The 17,267-nt window shown below is 38.2% G+C and overlaps 1 protein-coding gene across 4 annotated transcripts in view; it reads right to left on the bottom strand.

Moving 5' to 3' along the window:
• Positions 1 to 17,267, bottom strand: part of LOC146139341 (protein spinster homolog 1-like) — a 57,706-nt gene that overhangs the window by 22,532 nt on the left and 17,907 nt on the right. For all 4 annotated transcript variants that reach the window (XM_083391129.1, XM_083391128.1, XM_083391132.1 and 1 more), the window contains exons 3-4: positions 7,081 to 7,286; positions 2,028 to 2,179 (exon numbers count right to left, since the gene is read on the bottom strand). In XM_083391129.1, the coding sequence (XP_083247255.1) occupies positions 2,028 to 2,179; positions 7,081 to 7,286 (358 nt within the window). The remainder of the gene's footprint in view (positions 1 to 2,027; positions 2,180 to 7,080; positions 7,287 to 17,267) is intronic.

The following is a 17,267-nucleotide window of genomic DNA, read 5'->3' as shown; positions in this document are numbered from 1 at the left end:
CTTCTTCTATATGGTCTTGTAATGTGTTTGCAACGTGTGTTGCCGAAGTATTTTTGATGTGTCCTGTCTTTACCATTATAATAATTTGTTCGAATGTTTGCCTAACGCACAACGCATATATATTTTTTTTGCTTTTTTTAATTTTAATGCAGAATGGTTGGAAGTTGCAGTTTAACCAAGTAGAATATCAAAACCGTTTTGAATAACTGTTATTTATTTTCAAATTGCTGACTTCTGCATGTGCTTTTATGTTGCTTTTTTATAATTTAAAAAAAATTCTAACTTACTTACGCTTTTGTACTATTGATACGAAAGCCGTAATCGTTGGTCATAAAGCAACTTCCGAGGGGCTAGATCACAGATGTTATTAAACACATATGTTTGTGTGCGTCTTTTCATTACTTATGCTTACATTTTCTTTATTAAAAAGACTTCTTCGACGAATAAATGTAAGAAGGTTAATTAAAAGTGTAGACAAAAAGAAGGCAACTGGACACAGGTCCATTTATTGCTCCCTTTGATTATATGATGACTAGGCAGTTGCTGGGTATTAACAGAAAGCAAAGTCCAATCTGTTCGCTATTCTCCATTCGAGACTTCGTACTATATCGAGGCAATAAGGAAGAAATCCCAAATACGCGGCATCGACGATTTTAAACATGCGACGCAAAGGCTCGTTATGCAATCTACAGGGGGTAGTAGGGTCTGAGCGCATAAAACTGAAGCCATTTCCCTTTTGATTCGGTTAAATACTATATGCTGAGGTAATTTAAACTACATTTGAAGTGCTCTTTATCGAGATATTTTACGATTTTTTTAGATTTGACCGACACAATGTAATGTTGTTTAAAAATTCAATAAAAAAACAACAATAAAGGATAAAAAATAAATAAACCCATACGAAAAGCGCGAATTTGATAATAGTTCAATGTAATAATATGTATTTCAGCCTTGTTTTTTTTCTTGCAAGGTATTCCTAAATTAAGGTAAAAAAACTCGACACTTTTAAGGAAACGAAAATTCCAAAGTAAAGCGTCGCAATTCTTGTTACAATATAGTCATTCACACGATTATAAAATGCCTAAAAAGACAAGCCCCATGGGCGACCAGACATATGAATAAGCAAATATGACTTTGACACGGCGTAAAAGGCTTCCTACGACCCAGTAATGCCGAGTTTGATACGGCGTAAAAGTCTTAGTGCACAGCGGGCGACCTTGGCAGTTTTCAACTCCACGGGAAATAACATTACCGCCTTCGCCGCAGTAGAGTGTATATCAACTCAAAACACGGAATAAAGCCAACCGCCAACATGTAGAACTATAGCCAGACTCTGGAATGCGCAATCAGCTGAATTCTCTCCCATTTCTAGATTTTAAGCTAGCTAGAGCTCTAGCTGTATTAAAACGCGTACTTCGCGCACGCGAAATCGTATATATATACGCCAGAGAAATGTAAAAAAGCAGTAAATCGGGGCCTATATGCGTGTGGGGCGCCAGTTGTGCAAAGCCTTCATGAAAATGCGGTTCACATAAATAATCGGGACGCAAAAATTGACAAAACAGCATTTTTTTCGCAATGGAAGCAAGACAAAGCTAACTGCTGTGAAGACGGAATTTTGTTGATGGAAACCTATATTTCCAACGCAAATCAAAGAAACTATAAAAAGTTTATCAAGAATATAAACAAATATACTGTAAAAAAATCTTTTACAACGTGAATACTTTTACTACATTTTGAATTCCAAGAAACAAGTAAACTAACGCAGAAAAAATCATCCTTTAAAGAACACGCACATATCTTTTTTTAAACAATTTAAATGTAAAAAAACGTTTCAAAGATAAATGAATTCCTGGAAAGATATTCTAAAGTTTTCTTATCAAGCAATAAACTTTTTATTAATAAAAAAAAGGTTTTACGGCAAATGTTTTTTTCTAAAAACGAAATGAATCATCTATTTGAAATCAAACAAAAAATAATGTTTAGGATTCCAACCGGCTACCCTTGGAATCTTACACTCGACTCACCTTCCGATAGGGATTGCGAAGAAGAAGACCGACAACATCCGAGTCCTCTTGGACTTTACGAAGAGATCGGCAATGATGGTGGGAGCCACTGTGGAGTAGGAGGCTTCACCGATCCCAACGAGACCACGGAGAGTCAGGAACAACCAGAATTGCTGGAAAAAGAAAGATGAGGATAATGAACAATGCAAGATCGCTCTTTGTGTAGAAACACAAGTACGGACCTATGATGGTTTCGCAGAGTCGACTTTTTTACGAATGAACGCAAAGACCTAACGTCGAACTATGCGGGACTATTTTTGCAGTACAGACTCATTGAATAGGGAAAACCGGGGTTACTATGGGTCATTCTAAGAGTTGCTTTTGGTCATAAAACAAAACTATAAACTGACGCTTTGACTGAATTCAAATCTAATTGTGTAATCGACGTGATGGGTTCAGCTGGTATTTGCAGCACAAATGTTGGTTTACAATTTAGTTCAAAGGGCGGCGTGATTCTTATCCATTGACAAGTTTAGTGGCAAGCAGTGTTGTAATGACTTCACTTAAGTGCAAAGTCTCTATTTCCAAATAACTTGACTTGATTTAAGTATTTTGGGCAAATGTGAGTTGGTTTACACTTTTCCAAAAGTTGGTTTACAATTTTGTCAAAGGTTAGATCAGGGATGTCCAACATTTTATTATAGTGGGCCGCATTGACACTTGAAATAATTTAATGGGCCGCAGAACCTATTACGTTTCAAGATTAAGTATTGCTCTTTAGAGTTATAACGGGCCTTTAGAATTATATATATAGATAGTTACCCATCCTATACTATTAGTGCGCCCCTAAAAGCTAACTGGTACATTTTAATTATGCTAATATTGAAGGTTAAAATACTACTTGGGAGTGAAAATGACTAGTGGGCCGCACAAAAATTTCAGACGGGCCGCAATGTGGCCCGCGGGCCGCAGGTTGGACATCCCTGGGTTAGATATAGATTTTTGTCCATTGGCAAGCTTTTGTGGCGAGCTTACTCATTAATTAGAATGTGCTTCGTACAAGCATAACCTATTGTGTTAGCAGTTTACGATGTACTTTTTATAAATAAGGGGCTACTTTTGCCGAGCGGATTAGGAAAATGTAAAGTCACCATGTTTGAAGCTCAACATATGAGAATGTAGTTAGATAAATGTTAAAGTAGGTATAAGATTGCTTAATTGGCTCTCGCTTTTTATCTTTGCTGTTTGTGTTTTGAGAGAATTTAGTATTTCCAACTTGGTTTGAACTGATTACCGCATTGCGCAATTTTCACGGATGGATGGCCTGTTTTAATTAGAAGCTAAGTGCGATGAACAAGCAAGGCTGATTAAAACGAGCCCCTGCCGTTTGCATTACAACGCTTGAAAGGGCAAAAAGTTTCAGTAAAATAACTAAGCGCCAGATAGCTGGCCGATAAACTGCGAGTCTGTTAGAATAAGGATTTTTACGAACACTCATCTTATAAGAGGGTTTATTTTACTGCATCGTTTCTCGACAATTTATATTTCCCATTTTTTGATCTCTAAACGTCACTTAAAAATGGTGACAGGAAGATTTTCTATCACCAAAGGTTCTTTCAAATTTCGCTTTATGGCATGTTCTGAACGAAATACAAAAAATTTTGGTAGTTTTGAGCCAATGTGGTTTATCCAATAACGCATGTTAAAAATAACAGTTTACACTAAAAAAACATTTCTTGCTCTCTAAAGTCAAAGGGCAGTAAAAAATTCACACGTTCATTTCGTCGGCAAAGTTGGTTTCATTCAAAGTAAAGTGCAAGCGTGGACAATTTTCCAAACCAACTTCCTTCAAACGCTGTCGGTAACCCGCTGAGATTTTACATTATTCGAATTCGACCCCTGGCCCTGGCTTTTTCGTGGTTACTTTATTTCTCTCTCAGTCAATTGCAGTCTAAACTTTACCAGTGGCTTAGCTTAGTTTGGTTTTTTGAAAAAGATTTTTTGCAATGGTAACAAAACTTAACCGACTTCTGTACGTGTTTTGATTATTATTTGCTTTTACTAGTTATGGAATTTCAATCGTCGAGATGGCATAATCGTAATAATTTAATTTTCTGTAAATCAAAAGCAGCAATTTTAAACCTAAAGCGAAAATCTGACCAAAGTGTGACTCAAAAAAAAAAATTAGTACAAAAGATCGCTCCAAAACAGAGTTGCAAAAAGATCACCATTGACAAGAATGTCATAACTGTTTACCCTTTTGATTGTTTATCCTTTATTCGTTTATGGAAAAAAAAAGCAATCTAAGTGGTGTTATTTTTTCAAGTTTCTAAATATACGGTGATGCATAAATATCGCTACAAACCGCAGCAAACGGGAAAAAAATGGATTTGAAAATGACGGATGGATTGGCGAAGATAGGAACGACTTCCAACCGTCGCAACGGGGGTCGGGGAACGAAGGGTACGTTCGGGTGGGGGGGGGGGCTTTAATATTATACTCGACGTGATGCACAGCGGGTGACAGTAGCGAATAAAGTGTAGGGCTGAAGATGAGCGTTGGTCTACTTTGACGATGCGCCATGGTTGTTGGACTTGCAACAGAGTGAGGTAATGAGAAAAGACAGCAACGCGACACATTATGGCGCCCATTCTTCAGGAGCCTTTAACTGGGACTAGAAGCTAACTCATTTCAAAAATCTTCGAACGTATTGCTCTAGCAGCTTTTAAAAATGTTTATTTCACTTTTGATACCTAAAAAAATCTAGGCAGAAAATTCTTAATCCGGGACAAAAAACATTAGGCTAAAGTGAAGCACCTTACTTTCTAATTGGAAAGGAGATATTTTAATGGACAATACCAAGTTAGAACGGTTCTTTTAAGGAATAAGCCCTTTTCTAGTTCGCTGTCCAATGAAAAAAAACACGCTAATTGTCAACGTGTGTTTCCGGGAAATGTTCGACAACTGATATTGTTAAAAACGTAAACTAGGCGAATAAAGATTTAGCGTATAGCAAAAGGCTAAAAAGTGTTAACAGATTAAAACCACTGAACAAAACTTGGCAAAAAAAATATTATTCCCGTTGAAGGCGCCCAGGTATACCAGCTAGATAAAGCAACATCATAATATGCGGTGGCACGGTACAAAGTTCAAACAGTTCAACAATACGTTGGTTTCTTGGAAAACGCAACGCCGACTGCCAACAGCTTCGTCACGCAAGAGTAGGCGCGCTGACTGAACAAACCTCGTGGGCACTGAGGCGTAACGAAGGCATCAGAGCACAAAAACAATAAGATACTTTGTTGACGGAAACTAATCTTTAAAGCTTCTTTGGGCCACGCGAAAACGTGCAAACTGTTTGTTGTTGATAACCGTATAAATGTGCTCCTTATATCTTTTCCCATGGGTTTCTAGGAAAGCTTCAATTAGATTCAGATTTAACCAGTTGCTCCTTTGGGACTGGGCATTTTTTTTCGATCTATTTTTGTGCCCACTGTTTCGCAATGTCGCTTTGTAATTCAACTTTAACAACTTAGGGCAGACTGTTTATGTAAAAAAAGTTAAATAAAGCGTTTTCGACACAGGCCGTGAATATATTTGAAACCACACATGGTAGAGGTACAATTTGGAAGCTTTATTTCTGGCTTGAAAACAGCTTTACGCGAAGGGTTATCGAATCGGAGCTTATACCCGATTTAAAGTGGTAGTGTCGCTACTCGTCCGATCCCTGGTTGGTATAGGTGCCGACTCGATGCTAAACTGATGTAGGATAAAAACTGATGAACCAAATATTTCAACTCTGAAGCAAACCCGAGTAACCGCGAAAAAATACCTTTAAAGGTTTTACAGCCAACGCTTTTATTTTCTTCAGCGATAGAATAGAATGCTTGGTTCAGACGATTTCCGCCAAATAAATAAATGAAAACTGACAGCATTTTGCATCGGATCCGGTCGCGATACATTTTGTCCAAGATATAGGGAATCGGTATCGAAGTAAACTGTGAAGTATCAAAATCACTACTCCCGGGAAAAATGCGACCTTTCACTTACATAATTTAACCGATTTTTTCAGCAATTCCATTTTTCGTGGGTTCGGCTCTCTCGCTATTAACCGGGGCCGCGTTAAGCGGAAATACGCGAACGGCGCCGCGGGAATTCGGGCACCATTCGACCGCAGAAATTCCAGCGGCGCCCGGGGACCGCAGCGACGGTTTTTCGCACAAAATCCAGTCGGCTGCGGTAATGCAGCTTGCCGATTAGCGGCGAAAAATGCGGCGCGCGCAGACGGCGACTCGTTGCTTATCTGGATGCTTTTAATCGGCCGATACGCGATTGTGTCGGAATTCGAGCGCAGACGATAAGCTGCGAAAGACAGGGTCTCTTAACAATGCTACATAGCTACAGTTGGTCTTGGCCGAGCGAAATGATAAAGAAACATGCCAAGTTCGACTTCCGAAGTGGTTAAGCTCTATCTGTTGTCTGCAGTCTTTTGGGAGGTAAATTAAACCCTGTACGACTTTTTATCGATGTGTAATGTAGTGCAGGTAAACAGCACTTTGATTTCATGAGGATAGACGACTAAGAACAATACATAGGCTTGGATGACGATTAGGAGAATTTACATAGGGAATTTGGGCCAATTGCAATATATGCCAGAAAGCCGGTCTGCATTTCGGAACAATTTTGCGTTTCTTTTTTTCTATCGTGGTATTTCATATAAAAAATGCTTTGTGTATACACTATTCATTCATGGATCTGTAATGTAGGTTGATAATAAATTGCAAAGCCAAAAAGTCGAGTCATCATCTTGATTAAGACGTTTCGTTACGAGCTTGTATCATCTTCAGTTAATGTTACTGAGAAGTAATTCAAGCGTCACTTTAAAAATACCTTTCCTTAAAAAAATATATGCCAGAAAGCCAGTCTGCATTCCATGGCAATTTTATGTTCCCCAATGTTTCCTTTAAAAAAAATTAAAAAAAAAGTTGAATAAAAATGCCTTTCCTTAAAAAGTGTGTTCCCATTTATCTGACGTGATATTTTGTAATTTTTTTATGTAATAAGAATCACTCACGTCCTTATTGGTGATGAAGGATGCTGCTAGTGTGCATCCCGACCAGATCAACATCCCAAACAACATCACAAGCTTGCGGTTGAAACGGTCGCCCAGGTAACCGAACAAGGGAGCCACCACCATGTAGCTGATGATGAAGACGGTCTGGATGAAGCCGGCCGATCCGTTGCTGATCCCGAAGAAGTTCTGGATCTGGAGGAGGACGCCTGGGAGCAAGAGGAGAGAGTTTGGTAGGAGGAAAGAAAACGATCTTCAATGCAAAATAGCTCCTCTGGTAATTGTAATTGTTTAATGATATTCACCCTGTAGTAGCGGTTTGAATAGGTTGGCGTAACGTTGGGTTAGAATTACAATTACTAAAGCAGCTGGTTTTGACTAATATTATGAATGGTATCAACAAGTTATATATCGAGGATAATCTTCAATGAAAAACAGCTTTGTGGCCATTGTAATTGTTAACCAACGTTTCGGCAACCTATTCAAATCGCCTTCTTCAGGGTGGGCTTATTGTTATACTTGGATTGGAAGTCAATTTTTTTTTCATAAAACAGATTTAATTTTAGCAAAAATTTTTCAAGAGGATAGAGAGTTTGACAGCAGGAAAGATGATGATAATAAAATACAGCTCCTCTGGTAGTTGTAATTGATTTACAACGTTTCGGGTGAAGACATTGGTTAATATTATGCCTGGTAGCAACACTTTTGTTACTAAAAGAGATCTTTTATGTTATAATCACTACTATTCCTGGTCCTTTGGCATTCACCCTGAAGAGGGCGGCTTGAATAGGTTGCCGAAACGTTGGTTAACAATAACAATTACCAAATGAGCTGATTTTGATTAATATTTTGACTGGTAGCAACAGTTTACATATTGAGTATGATATTCAATCAAAACAGCTTCTCTGATAGTTGTAATTGGTTTATAACGTTTCGGGTGAAGACATTGGTTTATATAATGCCTGGTAGCAACACTTTTGTTACTAAAAGAGGTCTTTTATGTTATAATCACTACTATTCCTGGTCCTTTGGCATTCACCCTGAAGAGGGCGGCTTGAATAGGTTGCCGAAACGTTGGTTAACAATAACAATTGCCAGAATAGCTGTATTTGATTAAGGTTATGCGTGGTAACAACAACAGTTCATATATACATGAGTTAATGTTCTTTTGCGTTTAAGAACACTCCAGTTTTTACAAAGTGGACGAATGTTGGTAAAAACAACTCTCTTTGGGATAACAAAAAATGTGACATTTAGAACAGTTTATAACTTTGCGCTTTTGTAAGTCATACACTTCAAGAGCAAAAAAATCACATTTAGCAAGAGGGTTTTGTTATTTTTCTTATGCCATGCTCACTTCTATTTCGGGTCCTTAAGAAAATTGTTAAAACAATTAGAGTTTTTAACTTCATTAGCAAAGAGTGACGTTAAAGAATATATTTACTTGTAAAAACCGTTCTTTTCATATTAAATCACCGTTAGCTATTAGGAATGGTTTCGAGTTGGTCGTAAATACTTGTATGTGCAGTGTTTCTTTAGGCCAAAAACATGAGCTGTTGTATATACAACAAAGGGTGGCCTCTTAAAACTTACAAAAATTGTAGGCGTGAGGAAAAGGATTGTATCGAAACAAAAATCAGCATATGTTATGAATTACGGAAGTTGAACCAGTCACTAAGCGCCTTTAAAGTGGTGCTGTCAAAGGGTTTAACGCCGATATATCGCATGTAAGTTAAGGTATCTAAAGTGCTAGTCACTCTTGTCGCGAGATTTATGCGGCGAATTACTTCCTTATACGACCTAAACGCACTGGATTAAAAGTACCGAAGTGCGGCGGATTAATGTAGAACGGCTCACAAAATACAGACATGGATGAACAGCCTTAAATGGTCCTTAGGCATATTTCGACTATTTTCTCATGATAAGGTGAAAAAATTGAACGGACTGGTTTAAAAAAAGCCAAATTTTTTTAAAATTATTCGTGTAAAACGGGGCGTAGCCCATATAAATTTGTTACAGGTTTAATATATTAAAAAAATAAGTTGAAACGAGAGCCTGAAGTTTTTTGAATTGGCCATAAAAAAACCTGTCAAGGATATAAAAACATGGAGTAAGCTGGCCTTTAAAAAAAGAAATGACAGCGCGTTCTCCAAGGCTGGTTAATGCTGGTAAATGTTTTGTAAAAGAGGCAAGTTATATCGAAATTGTTATCTGGTAAACCAGGACGAAGGTTGAAAAAATAACAAAATCCAGTTTAAATGGCAGAGCTTTTCGAACCAATAGTTAAACACAAGTAAACTGTTTGAAAATGAACCTTAAATGTATTCATTTTCAGAAAAAACTATTTCGGAAAGATCTAAAAAGGAAGATAAAAGTAAAATGAACGTATTTCATAAAGAGCGTGTTCTGAAATATTAAAGAAACCGCATTTTAAACCGCCCTTGTATTTTAAACCGCCCTTGTATTTAATTTTACCCTTTTTTCCCTCGACGCCGGCGTAGAGCGTCGTCGAATTATTAAAAGTCCTTCTAAGGCCGATTTGTTTTCTTAGCGGGTCACTGCTGATCGCTTGGCCAGAACAAAGGCGACGTGGCACGTGGAATTCGGATTATGACATAACACAGGCCGCCGTGGACTGCTAGTGCTGGTGGCCAAATAAGCGAACAAGAGCTGGCTTTTTATAAGTAGTAAGGAGGGGTACATACAGCATCGCATATTTTTGGTCAAGTGTGGATTGGTAGTAGTCGTATAGCCCCGGCAAACTTTGGGTTAGGTTTTAGATTAAATTCTTGCAAACTTGTAGACTTATGATGGTGACCCCCTGAATATACTACAACTGAATATAGTGAATATGTGATATAGGAGTTTTAACATCTAACAAGCCAGCGACGCGAGAAAAACACAGTTTTTGATTGGAATATTTTCCTTAAAAACAAATCTCCGCGTGCTTTAATAATCCGAAAAGTGATATTGTCGTAGAGGCATGCTAACAGGTTAATTTGTAAGATTTTCAACCAATGTACTCCTCTGGTGGCGCTGTTAAGCTAGAAAAACGATTTAACCGTCGTTTTACAATAAGAAGAGAAGAGTAAGATACTGGACACGAAATCGCAAAACAACATTCAAGAAGTTTTTTTATACGAAATGTGCAAACGTCCACCCTTTTTCAAAACCTGCCTGCACGCCAAAAGCTCGGTTGTTTTTTTAGCTGAGCAGCCTGTTTCAGTAGCACCTTGGTATTGCACCCTTCAGTCCATTCGGTTCGGGTTCGAACAAGGAAATGGCGCCAGTGTACCGTTGTGTGCATCACGCTCCCCGGCTAGACAAAATATTTCAACAGCCAGGCGACGGAAAAGGCAGCGGATTGGCTTGTTAGCAAAAAGCCGCGAGCTTGTGTGAGGTTCGACTCCCTTCGCCCAGCAACCAACAATGCCTTGTCCGATATGAAAGCCGTGGGAATGAGTGGGGGAGTGAGGAAGACGCTGACAAAACAAGCGGTTCTGGAGGCGAACAGGCCTCGGCCAGGCATCGCTACCTTAACGGCTGCTGCTGTAAATTCGCGCGAGGAAAAAACGGCGCCTTTACATGGAGGATTGGAGGGTTTGGAATTGAGAGGTGACAATTTCGTTAAAAGCGCCTAAACTGAGTTTAGATCCACACGGACTTCCTGATTAAGAAATTATATTTTTGACCACATGGTAGATTAGTAGTCTTGTCCACTTAACGCTGTCAATAGTAGGTTTGTAAATAACAAATTGGAAAGTAGCCCTCGTGCTATTATCGCCACCGTTTATGACACAATCAAGTTTTGATGCACTTTATGTCTGGACTGTATGTGGAATGTTTGGTGAATGGCGACCATTGGCTTTTAAAAATGTAAATTTGAGAAAAATTTTAGTCTGCATCAGTTTCTAAGTTTATGGTTACCAAAAATACCAAACTTTAATAAAAAACTTAATGTCAACTTTACCCGAAACAACCAATATGACAAGCCCTGTGCAAGCAATCTCCTTTGATTACAACCTCCAAGTTCAAAACTTAGATCGACAAAGTCAGTCGCTCGCTACAAAACCGCCACGCACTTCCTCATTGGACGGGAACCGACCAATCAGGGAAGTGCTGGTCACGTGTGAACAAAATTATCGACCAGCTCTCACATTAAAGCCTCAACTGAACATGTGCTTTGCATAGGCGCCTCTGACAATAAACGAAGGTCGCAAGAAGGACAAATGGCGTTGAATGAATCTCAAGGTCACTGAGGTCACCTTGGGAACACGCGAAGGTCATCGCAAGTCAAAAAGCAGGACTGAATCTATCATTTTACGGGTTAGAAGTGATAGAGCATAAAATGGAAAACAAAATTGTTTGTGGAGCCATTTTAGCACGCACAGGGGTTGTTTGGTTAATTTCTATTTTTTAAGGTAAATATTTTCCAAAGTATTACTGTTTTTAGATTATATCGCATTACCAACTAGAATGACGACTGAAGTAGTGCAATACAGAGAGCAATTGAGTCTATTCGATTATGCCAAAATAAAAATAGCAATATTTTACAGCGATCAGTGACATCTACATTTTTAAAGAGCTGAGTTTTGTTCAATAAAACGTTTCAGAAAAATACGCAGAAAAATACGCAACTTTAATTAAAGTTTATCGACAAGTAGTTTTTTTCGATACACTTTTAACAGTAATTTACACTCCAAATATCAAATTCAGAGGTTTAAAGGAAATAATGCTAGTTTTCACTAGTAGTTCTTAAAAAATATTTGACCAGGCCATATAGCTTTGCTAAACGCTGTGTCAAGTGCAAAAAAATCCTGTTGCGACTCCGACATTTCAATGTGGTCTGTAGCGACACCATGTGGCTAAACGTTAAATATACAACCAACGCTTGGTGTCAGCCGAGGGCCACTGGCTGCAAAATAAACGTCTGATTTTGACGAAGTGAGAAAAGTCACGACTACGACATTAGCTTGACGTTTCGAGTCAGTTGCGGCCTATTAATAGACTGGAAGTGGTTTAAGGTGCTTCGGAGCCACAGATATGTAGAGCTGAAGATAAAGAATAGATGACAACCAGACACACATGTGGCCGGCGCACCCTTATAACTCAGTGGCTCTCTATACCTCATTGTAAGACTTTGCGAGGGCACGGTTTTAGTGATTCATTAGTCCATATTGCAATATGAAACACAATTACAAGGACTCCAACCATAAGACTGAAATAAGAACAACATCAAAGTCGGAATAAAACATATTTCGGATGAGACCAAACTAGGACTACTACCTAATATAGTCTAAATAGGAACAAGTCCTAAACCCGTCGGAAAAAGACCTAAATGACCAGAATCTTATACAACCTTTTAACTAACCCTAAATCCCACCCCTAAGTTTATCACTAAATCACCTAATAATTTCAACACTAACTCACTTTGTAACCACCAACCATAACCCAGAAATAACCCCAAACAGGGATAAAATTGTCGACACCAAAACAAAACAGGGCTAAAAAAACGTCGACACCAAAACGGCCACACCCTTTTTCAACAGTTTCAGGCAATATTTAAGCCATATTCCGATGAATTTATGTCTTATTCTGTTAAGTCGTTGGTCTTAATACTAAGTATGGTTTTATATGTTTTTCATGATTTAGGACTAGGTATTGTTGTTTTTAGGTCTTATTGAGTGTTCCCAACTATAAAGAAATTTAATGAGCTGAAAAGACCCGTGTTATTCAAACAAGCGTAATCTACTTTAGGAATGATTTTTTTGGACAAAAACTTTTGTTTTGCCGCCCCCAAAAAATGCAAGGAGCCAAATGTGTCTCGGATCCACGAGAACCACTGCCCTTACTGGTTTTGTGACAGACAACGAAAACAATGTTCGCTTTTGGCAGTTTAGTACTAACACAAAAATCAATTTAAACACAATTGAAATCACGACGTTTCAAGTAAAGTATATAAAAAGCTTAACATCGATTTAGGTTTTTGAGATGCGCCAAAGACTTTAACAATTTGAATCATTGTTGTTTTCAACAAATTCTATAAATTAAACGTTATGTTTTTTAAATTAGGGATTGAAAATATCAAAGTTTAATTGCTTTACTTAGACGAAATTTGTTTAATCAAGACGTTTTAAAGCGAATGATATCACTATTAAAAGTAAAAAGAAATTCTGTCCAGCGTGATTCCGATTATGTACGAAGATTTTGATAAAACGAGGTAGATTTATTGGCCTTGTGGTCTTTTAAATATTCACATAAACTTAGAAATTTAGCAACGAGGTAGTTTACGGAGACTCAGTATTTCAACACAACGTCAATGCATATAGAAAATATACACTGTCTGGGGCGGGGTTTGAACAACTAACTCTAAGATTTTCAGGATGAACAAGAAAAAAAGTCAGGTTTATTTAAGCGAACGAAGCAGGTCACTTAACAGAAAACCAACCTTTTTTTCACTCAAGTTTTGACTTGGGCGGAATTCGACCAAGGAACTACGGGTTTCCAGGATGTTTAACTAAGCCAGATTTATTACAGCGAATTCGTCGAAGCGTTTAACAAATAATCAAAGATTATTTTCCAAAATTATCGTCTAGGATAGGATTCGAACCATGTACACCAGATTTCGAAGATATACAAGAAAGCCACCTTAATTTCAGCAAATAAGCAGATAGCTGGACTGAAAACAAAGATACATCTATCAAAGGTATAATCGGCTAGGACGGTATTGGAACTAGGGACTCTTAATTCCCAAGATATACAACGTCAGGTTAGTTTCAGCAAAAAGCAGATAGCTAGAGTGAAAAACAAAGAACCTTCTGTCCAAGGTTATTGTCTAGAGAGGGTATAAGGACTCCACATTTCCTAGATATAAAACCCCAGCTAAATATCAGCAAATGAGCAGGTAGATGAAGTGAAAAACAAAGAGCCTTTTATCCAAGGTTATAAGCTGTATGGCCAGCGGACTTGAAATTCCCCTCCGCCATAAAAACATAAGCCATGCGACCAAAGTACAACGGCGTCAAGCGTTCGTCACCGCAAACGCGTGGAAGCCTAAAAAGCAAGTTTTCTTCTTGGAAAGATGGCATCGCGCGCTTTTCGCCGTCACCGCAAAACGCCTGGAGGCTCGGCGCGCGAAATTTTCGGACAAAAGCGGAAAGGAAACTTTCTTAGAAGCGGTCGCATGTTTTTCGCGGCAGGTTTTCGACGATCGTATCAGCGAGATTTACGAGACAAGCGCGAAAAGACTGGCGCAATAAAATTTTGGAATGAACTGCAAAGTGAACATTAAAAAGTGTAGGGAATAGTTCGAAGCTTGTAAATCTTCATTCGCTTTCGGTTTGTTAAAATTTAATTAGGTTTTCCCACGTTCACGAAATGTCACCAGCTTTTGTACAGGCATAGGAATTTTCGCTACGCTAAAGTACGACAACCCTAACAAACTTAACATGCCTTTTACTGAATACACATATATAAAATAGAAAATGGCGTAGCAAAGTGGTAAGAAAGGTCATATTTAAAAACCTTTTCTTTGAATACGAACAGGCGCCCCAAAAGTGCACCCTTTTTAATTTAATTCACCTTTTCCTACAGCCATACCAACAACATTAACCTTTTTGCGCATTCGAGGACTTTCTTTAAAATAAAAAGTACACATATTGTGGACAAAACGAAACTTACAAACAGTAGATATAGCGATTCTAGTATGTTAGGCGAAGTATTGTCTGGTTAATTTCACTTTCACTTGATTTCCTTTTTTTCATTTTTGGCCTTACTTTTTAGGTAAGTCAAAAACGCCATGCTGGTCTTGATAAAAGGGCATCATATGGCTTCCTTCTAAAACATTTTTGTTTCGGGTGCAATTTAACACAGGTATATGCAAAATTAAGCTGATTAACCATCAACATAACGGTTAAATATATTGGTATTGCGGTATAACGTTGAAAGGCTTTCCAATGACACATGGCAACTTGTTCGCAGGAAATATTTTCGTGTCAAACTTCTACTACGAGTTCAACAAATTTTTCAAAACAATACCGAATTGAACCGACGCAAAAAGCCGCAGCCAATGTGGCGGTTGAATTTTGAAACGGTGAATCATCCCGGCTCTGCTTAAAGAGCCACAAAAAATACATCCAGCGACAGCAAAAATGTTACATTTAACTCAGTCTAAAGATCACGCAAAAAATGCGTCAAGGCAGGTAAATTGTAAGAAATATAAAAAAAATAAATAAAACAAAAGGATATCATTTTTACTTCATAATATTAAATTTTTTTTCAGCTGGCAAATTTATACCTTAGATTGTGCTTAGTTTAATCAAAACCAAAAAGTGGAAAAAAAGAATACAAATTACATTTCGTAATATTTAAATTTAGTCAAAAAACACAACTATTACCATTAAAAATCGTTTCAGTGAACATTACAAAAAAGTAAAATTATATTTTGCAGATTATTTTGTGATTATACATTTGCAGATGTTTTAGGATTAATTTTCTTCATTTGACAGAGCGACTAATTAATTAAAAGCGTTAAACTTTATAGGTAAGCGTTGGGTTGGTCCATTGCAGGTAAAAAATGTCACCACTGTCAAGTTTTTACTAATCGTCCAATGTCGCATAGTAAGCCTGAAGTCCTCTGAATCCATCTACAAATCCATTTGAAACTTCATAACTAAGAAATCCCTCGAAGGCCCAAAGAAACGCAATTTGTCGTCTTTATGTGGACTTAAACTTAAACAAAAGCTGGGCTATACCTAAAAGGCCTCACGAGCCCAAAAAATCGAACTGGATCGAACACACAGTTTACGAGCCTAAATTATGGACCTATATGTGCAACAGAATGGCTACATCCTGGGTACGTTTACTGTTTTACAGGTTCCGGTCCTGATGGCGAACCGCCAACAGACGGTAAATGTAAACCAGTGCTTAAACAGCGAAAAGGGAAGCGGGTCTGTAATTTGTGGGGGCGGTGTCCTGTGCTGGAGGCGTGTCACTCCGACGTAAATCATTGCAGATGGGGCGTGTTTGTGATTTTCGCTTTAAATGCATTGGTCAACGACTCTTGGTTTCGTTTATTGGGATAAGTGGGAACGGTGTAATGAAAATTACATTTTGCTGAAAGAAGTGTATTTTGGAGACATGGGGGGATATTTTTCGGATAATGGGTATACATAGGGGTCATAGGGAATATATTTACTGTAGGACAATATTTTTGAAATAGGGGGAATTAAAGGGGGTCGGTTTGCATACAAGAAACATGATAAGATAAATAGGATATAATTTAGGATTATATTTGTTTAAAGAAATGTAAATCGATTTTCGCATTTTTTTGATGTTTTAAATAAAAGCGTATCATATCATATAGGAATACGGAAAAAACAGGCACATGGGAAAAACTTACAACTGGTAAGACCTGATTTGAACGGCTTGTTAGTCCCTGACCTGTAAAGCGCAACTCTATTCTAGTTTGTTTCGCTTATTGTAAAAGCACGATTGAACGTTAAAAAGGGTATTTAACCACATAGCTAGCATTGGCCTCTTTATCGACTGCAAATTCCACGTCGCAGATATAGTACAAGGAAATAGACGATCGGACGACGACACAGAGTAACCCGGGCACGCGAGGCGGGTTACTCTGGGTCACTCTGGCAAAAGCACACCAGAAGAGTAGAGCTTATGAATGACCGGGTCGCTAAGTTAAGCGTTCGACATCCGGGTTTGCCGGTAGCCAGTAGGTTGTGTTACGCACTGAGCACATACACCACACACCACATATCGCTAAGCAACTGCTTTTGCTGATTCATAAGCAGGTCGATTTAAATATGGCCTGATAACCTTGACCAACGGCCAACGACAAGCACGAGTTAAGCCTAGTCTAGAATGGGACTCATGCAAACGGTGTTATGTATTTGCAGGGTAAAGTAGAGCACTTTTTTAAGTTAAGGGCCCGGCTAGTTGTCCCGGCTAGTTGTGCTCCCCGGCAAACGTTAGGGTTCGGAATACATCTTAGTATTATTATAATGGACTCCTTCACGACTGTTTTTAAAGGATTCAACCAGCGCAATAAGTACAATGTTTTTTAATCCAAACTTCTCCTGTAGCGACACCTAGATACCCAATAGCCAGTTTACCCTATCAGTTTATAATTGTCCAGCCAAGTATGGTGAGTTAATACATGTCACTAGCAACAG

This window comes from Ascidiella aspersa, chromosome 6, assembly GCF_963924565.1.
Source record: "Ascidiella aspersa chromosome 6, kaAscAspe10.2, whole genome shotgun sequence".
Lineage (NCBI taxonomy): Eukaryota > Metazoa > Chordata > Ascidiacea > Phlebobranchia > Ascidiidae > Ascidiella > Ascidiella aspersa.
The sequence above is the reverse complement of the archived record's forward strand: the minus strand, read 5'-3'. Positions and strand labels throughout refer to the sequence as shown.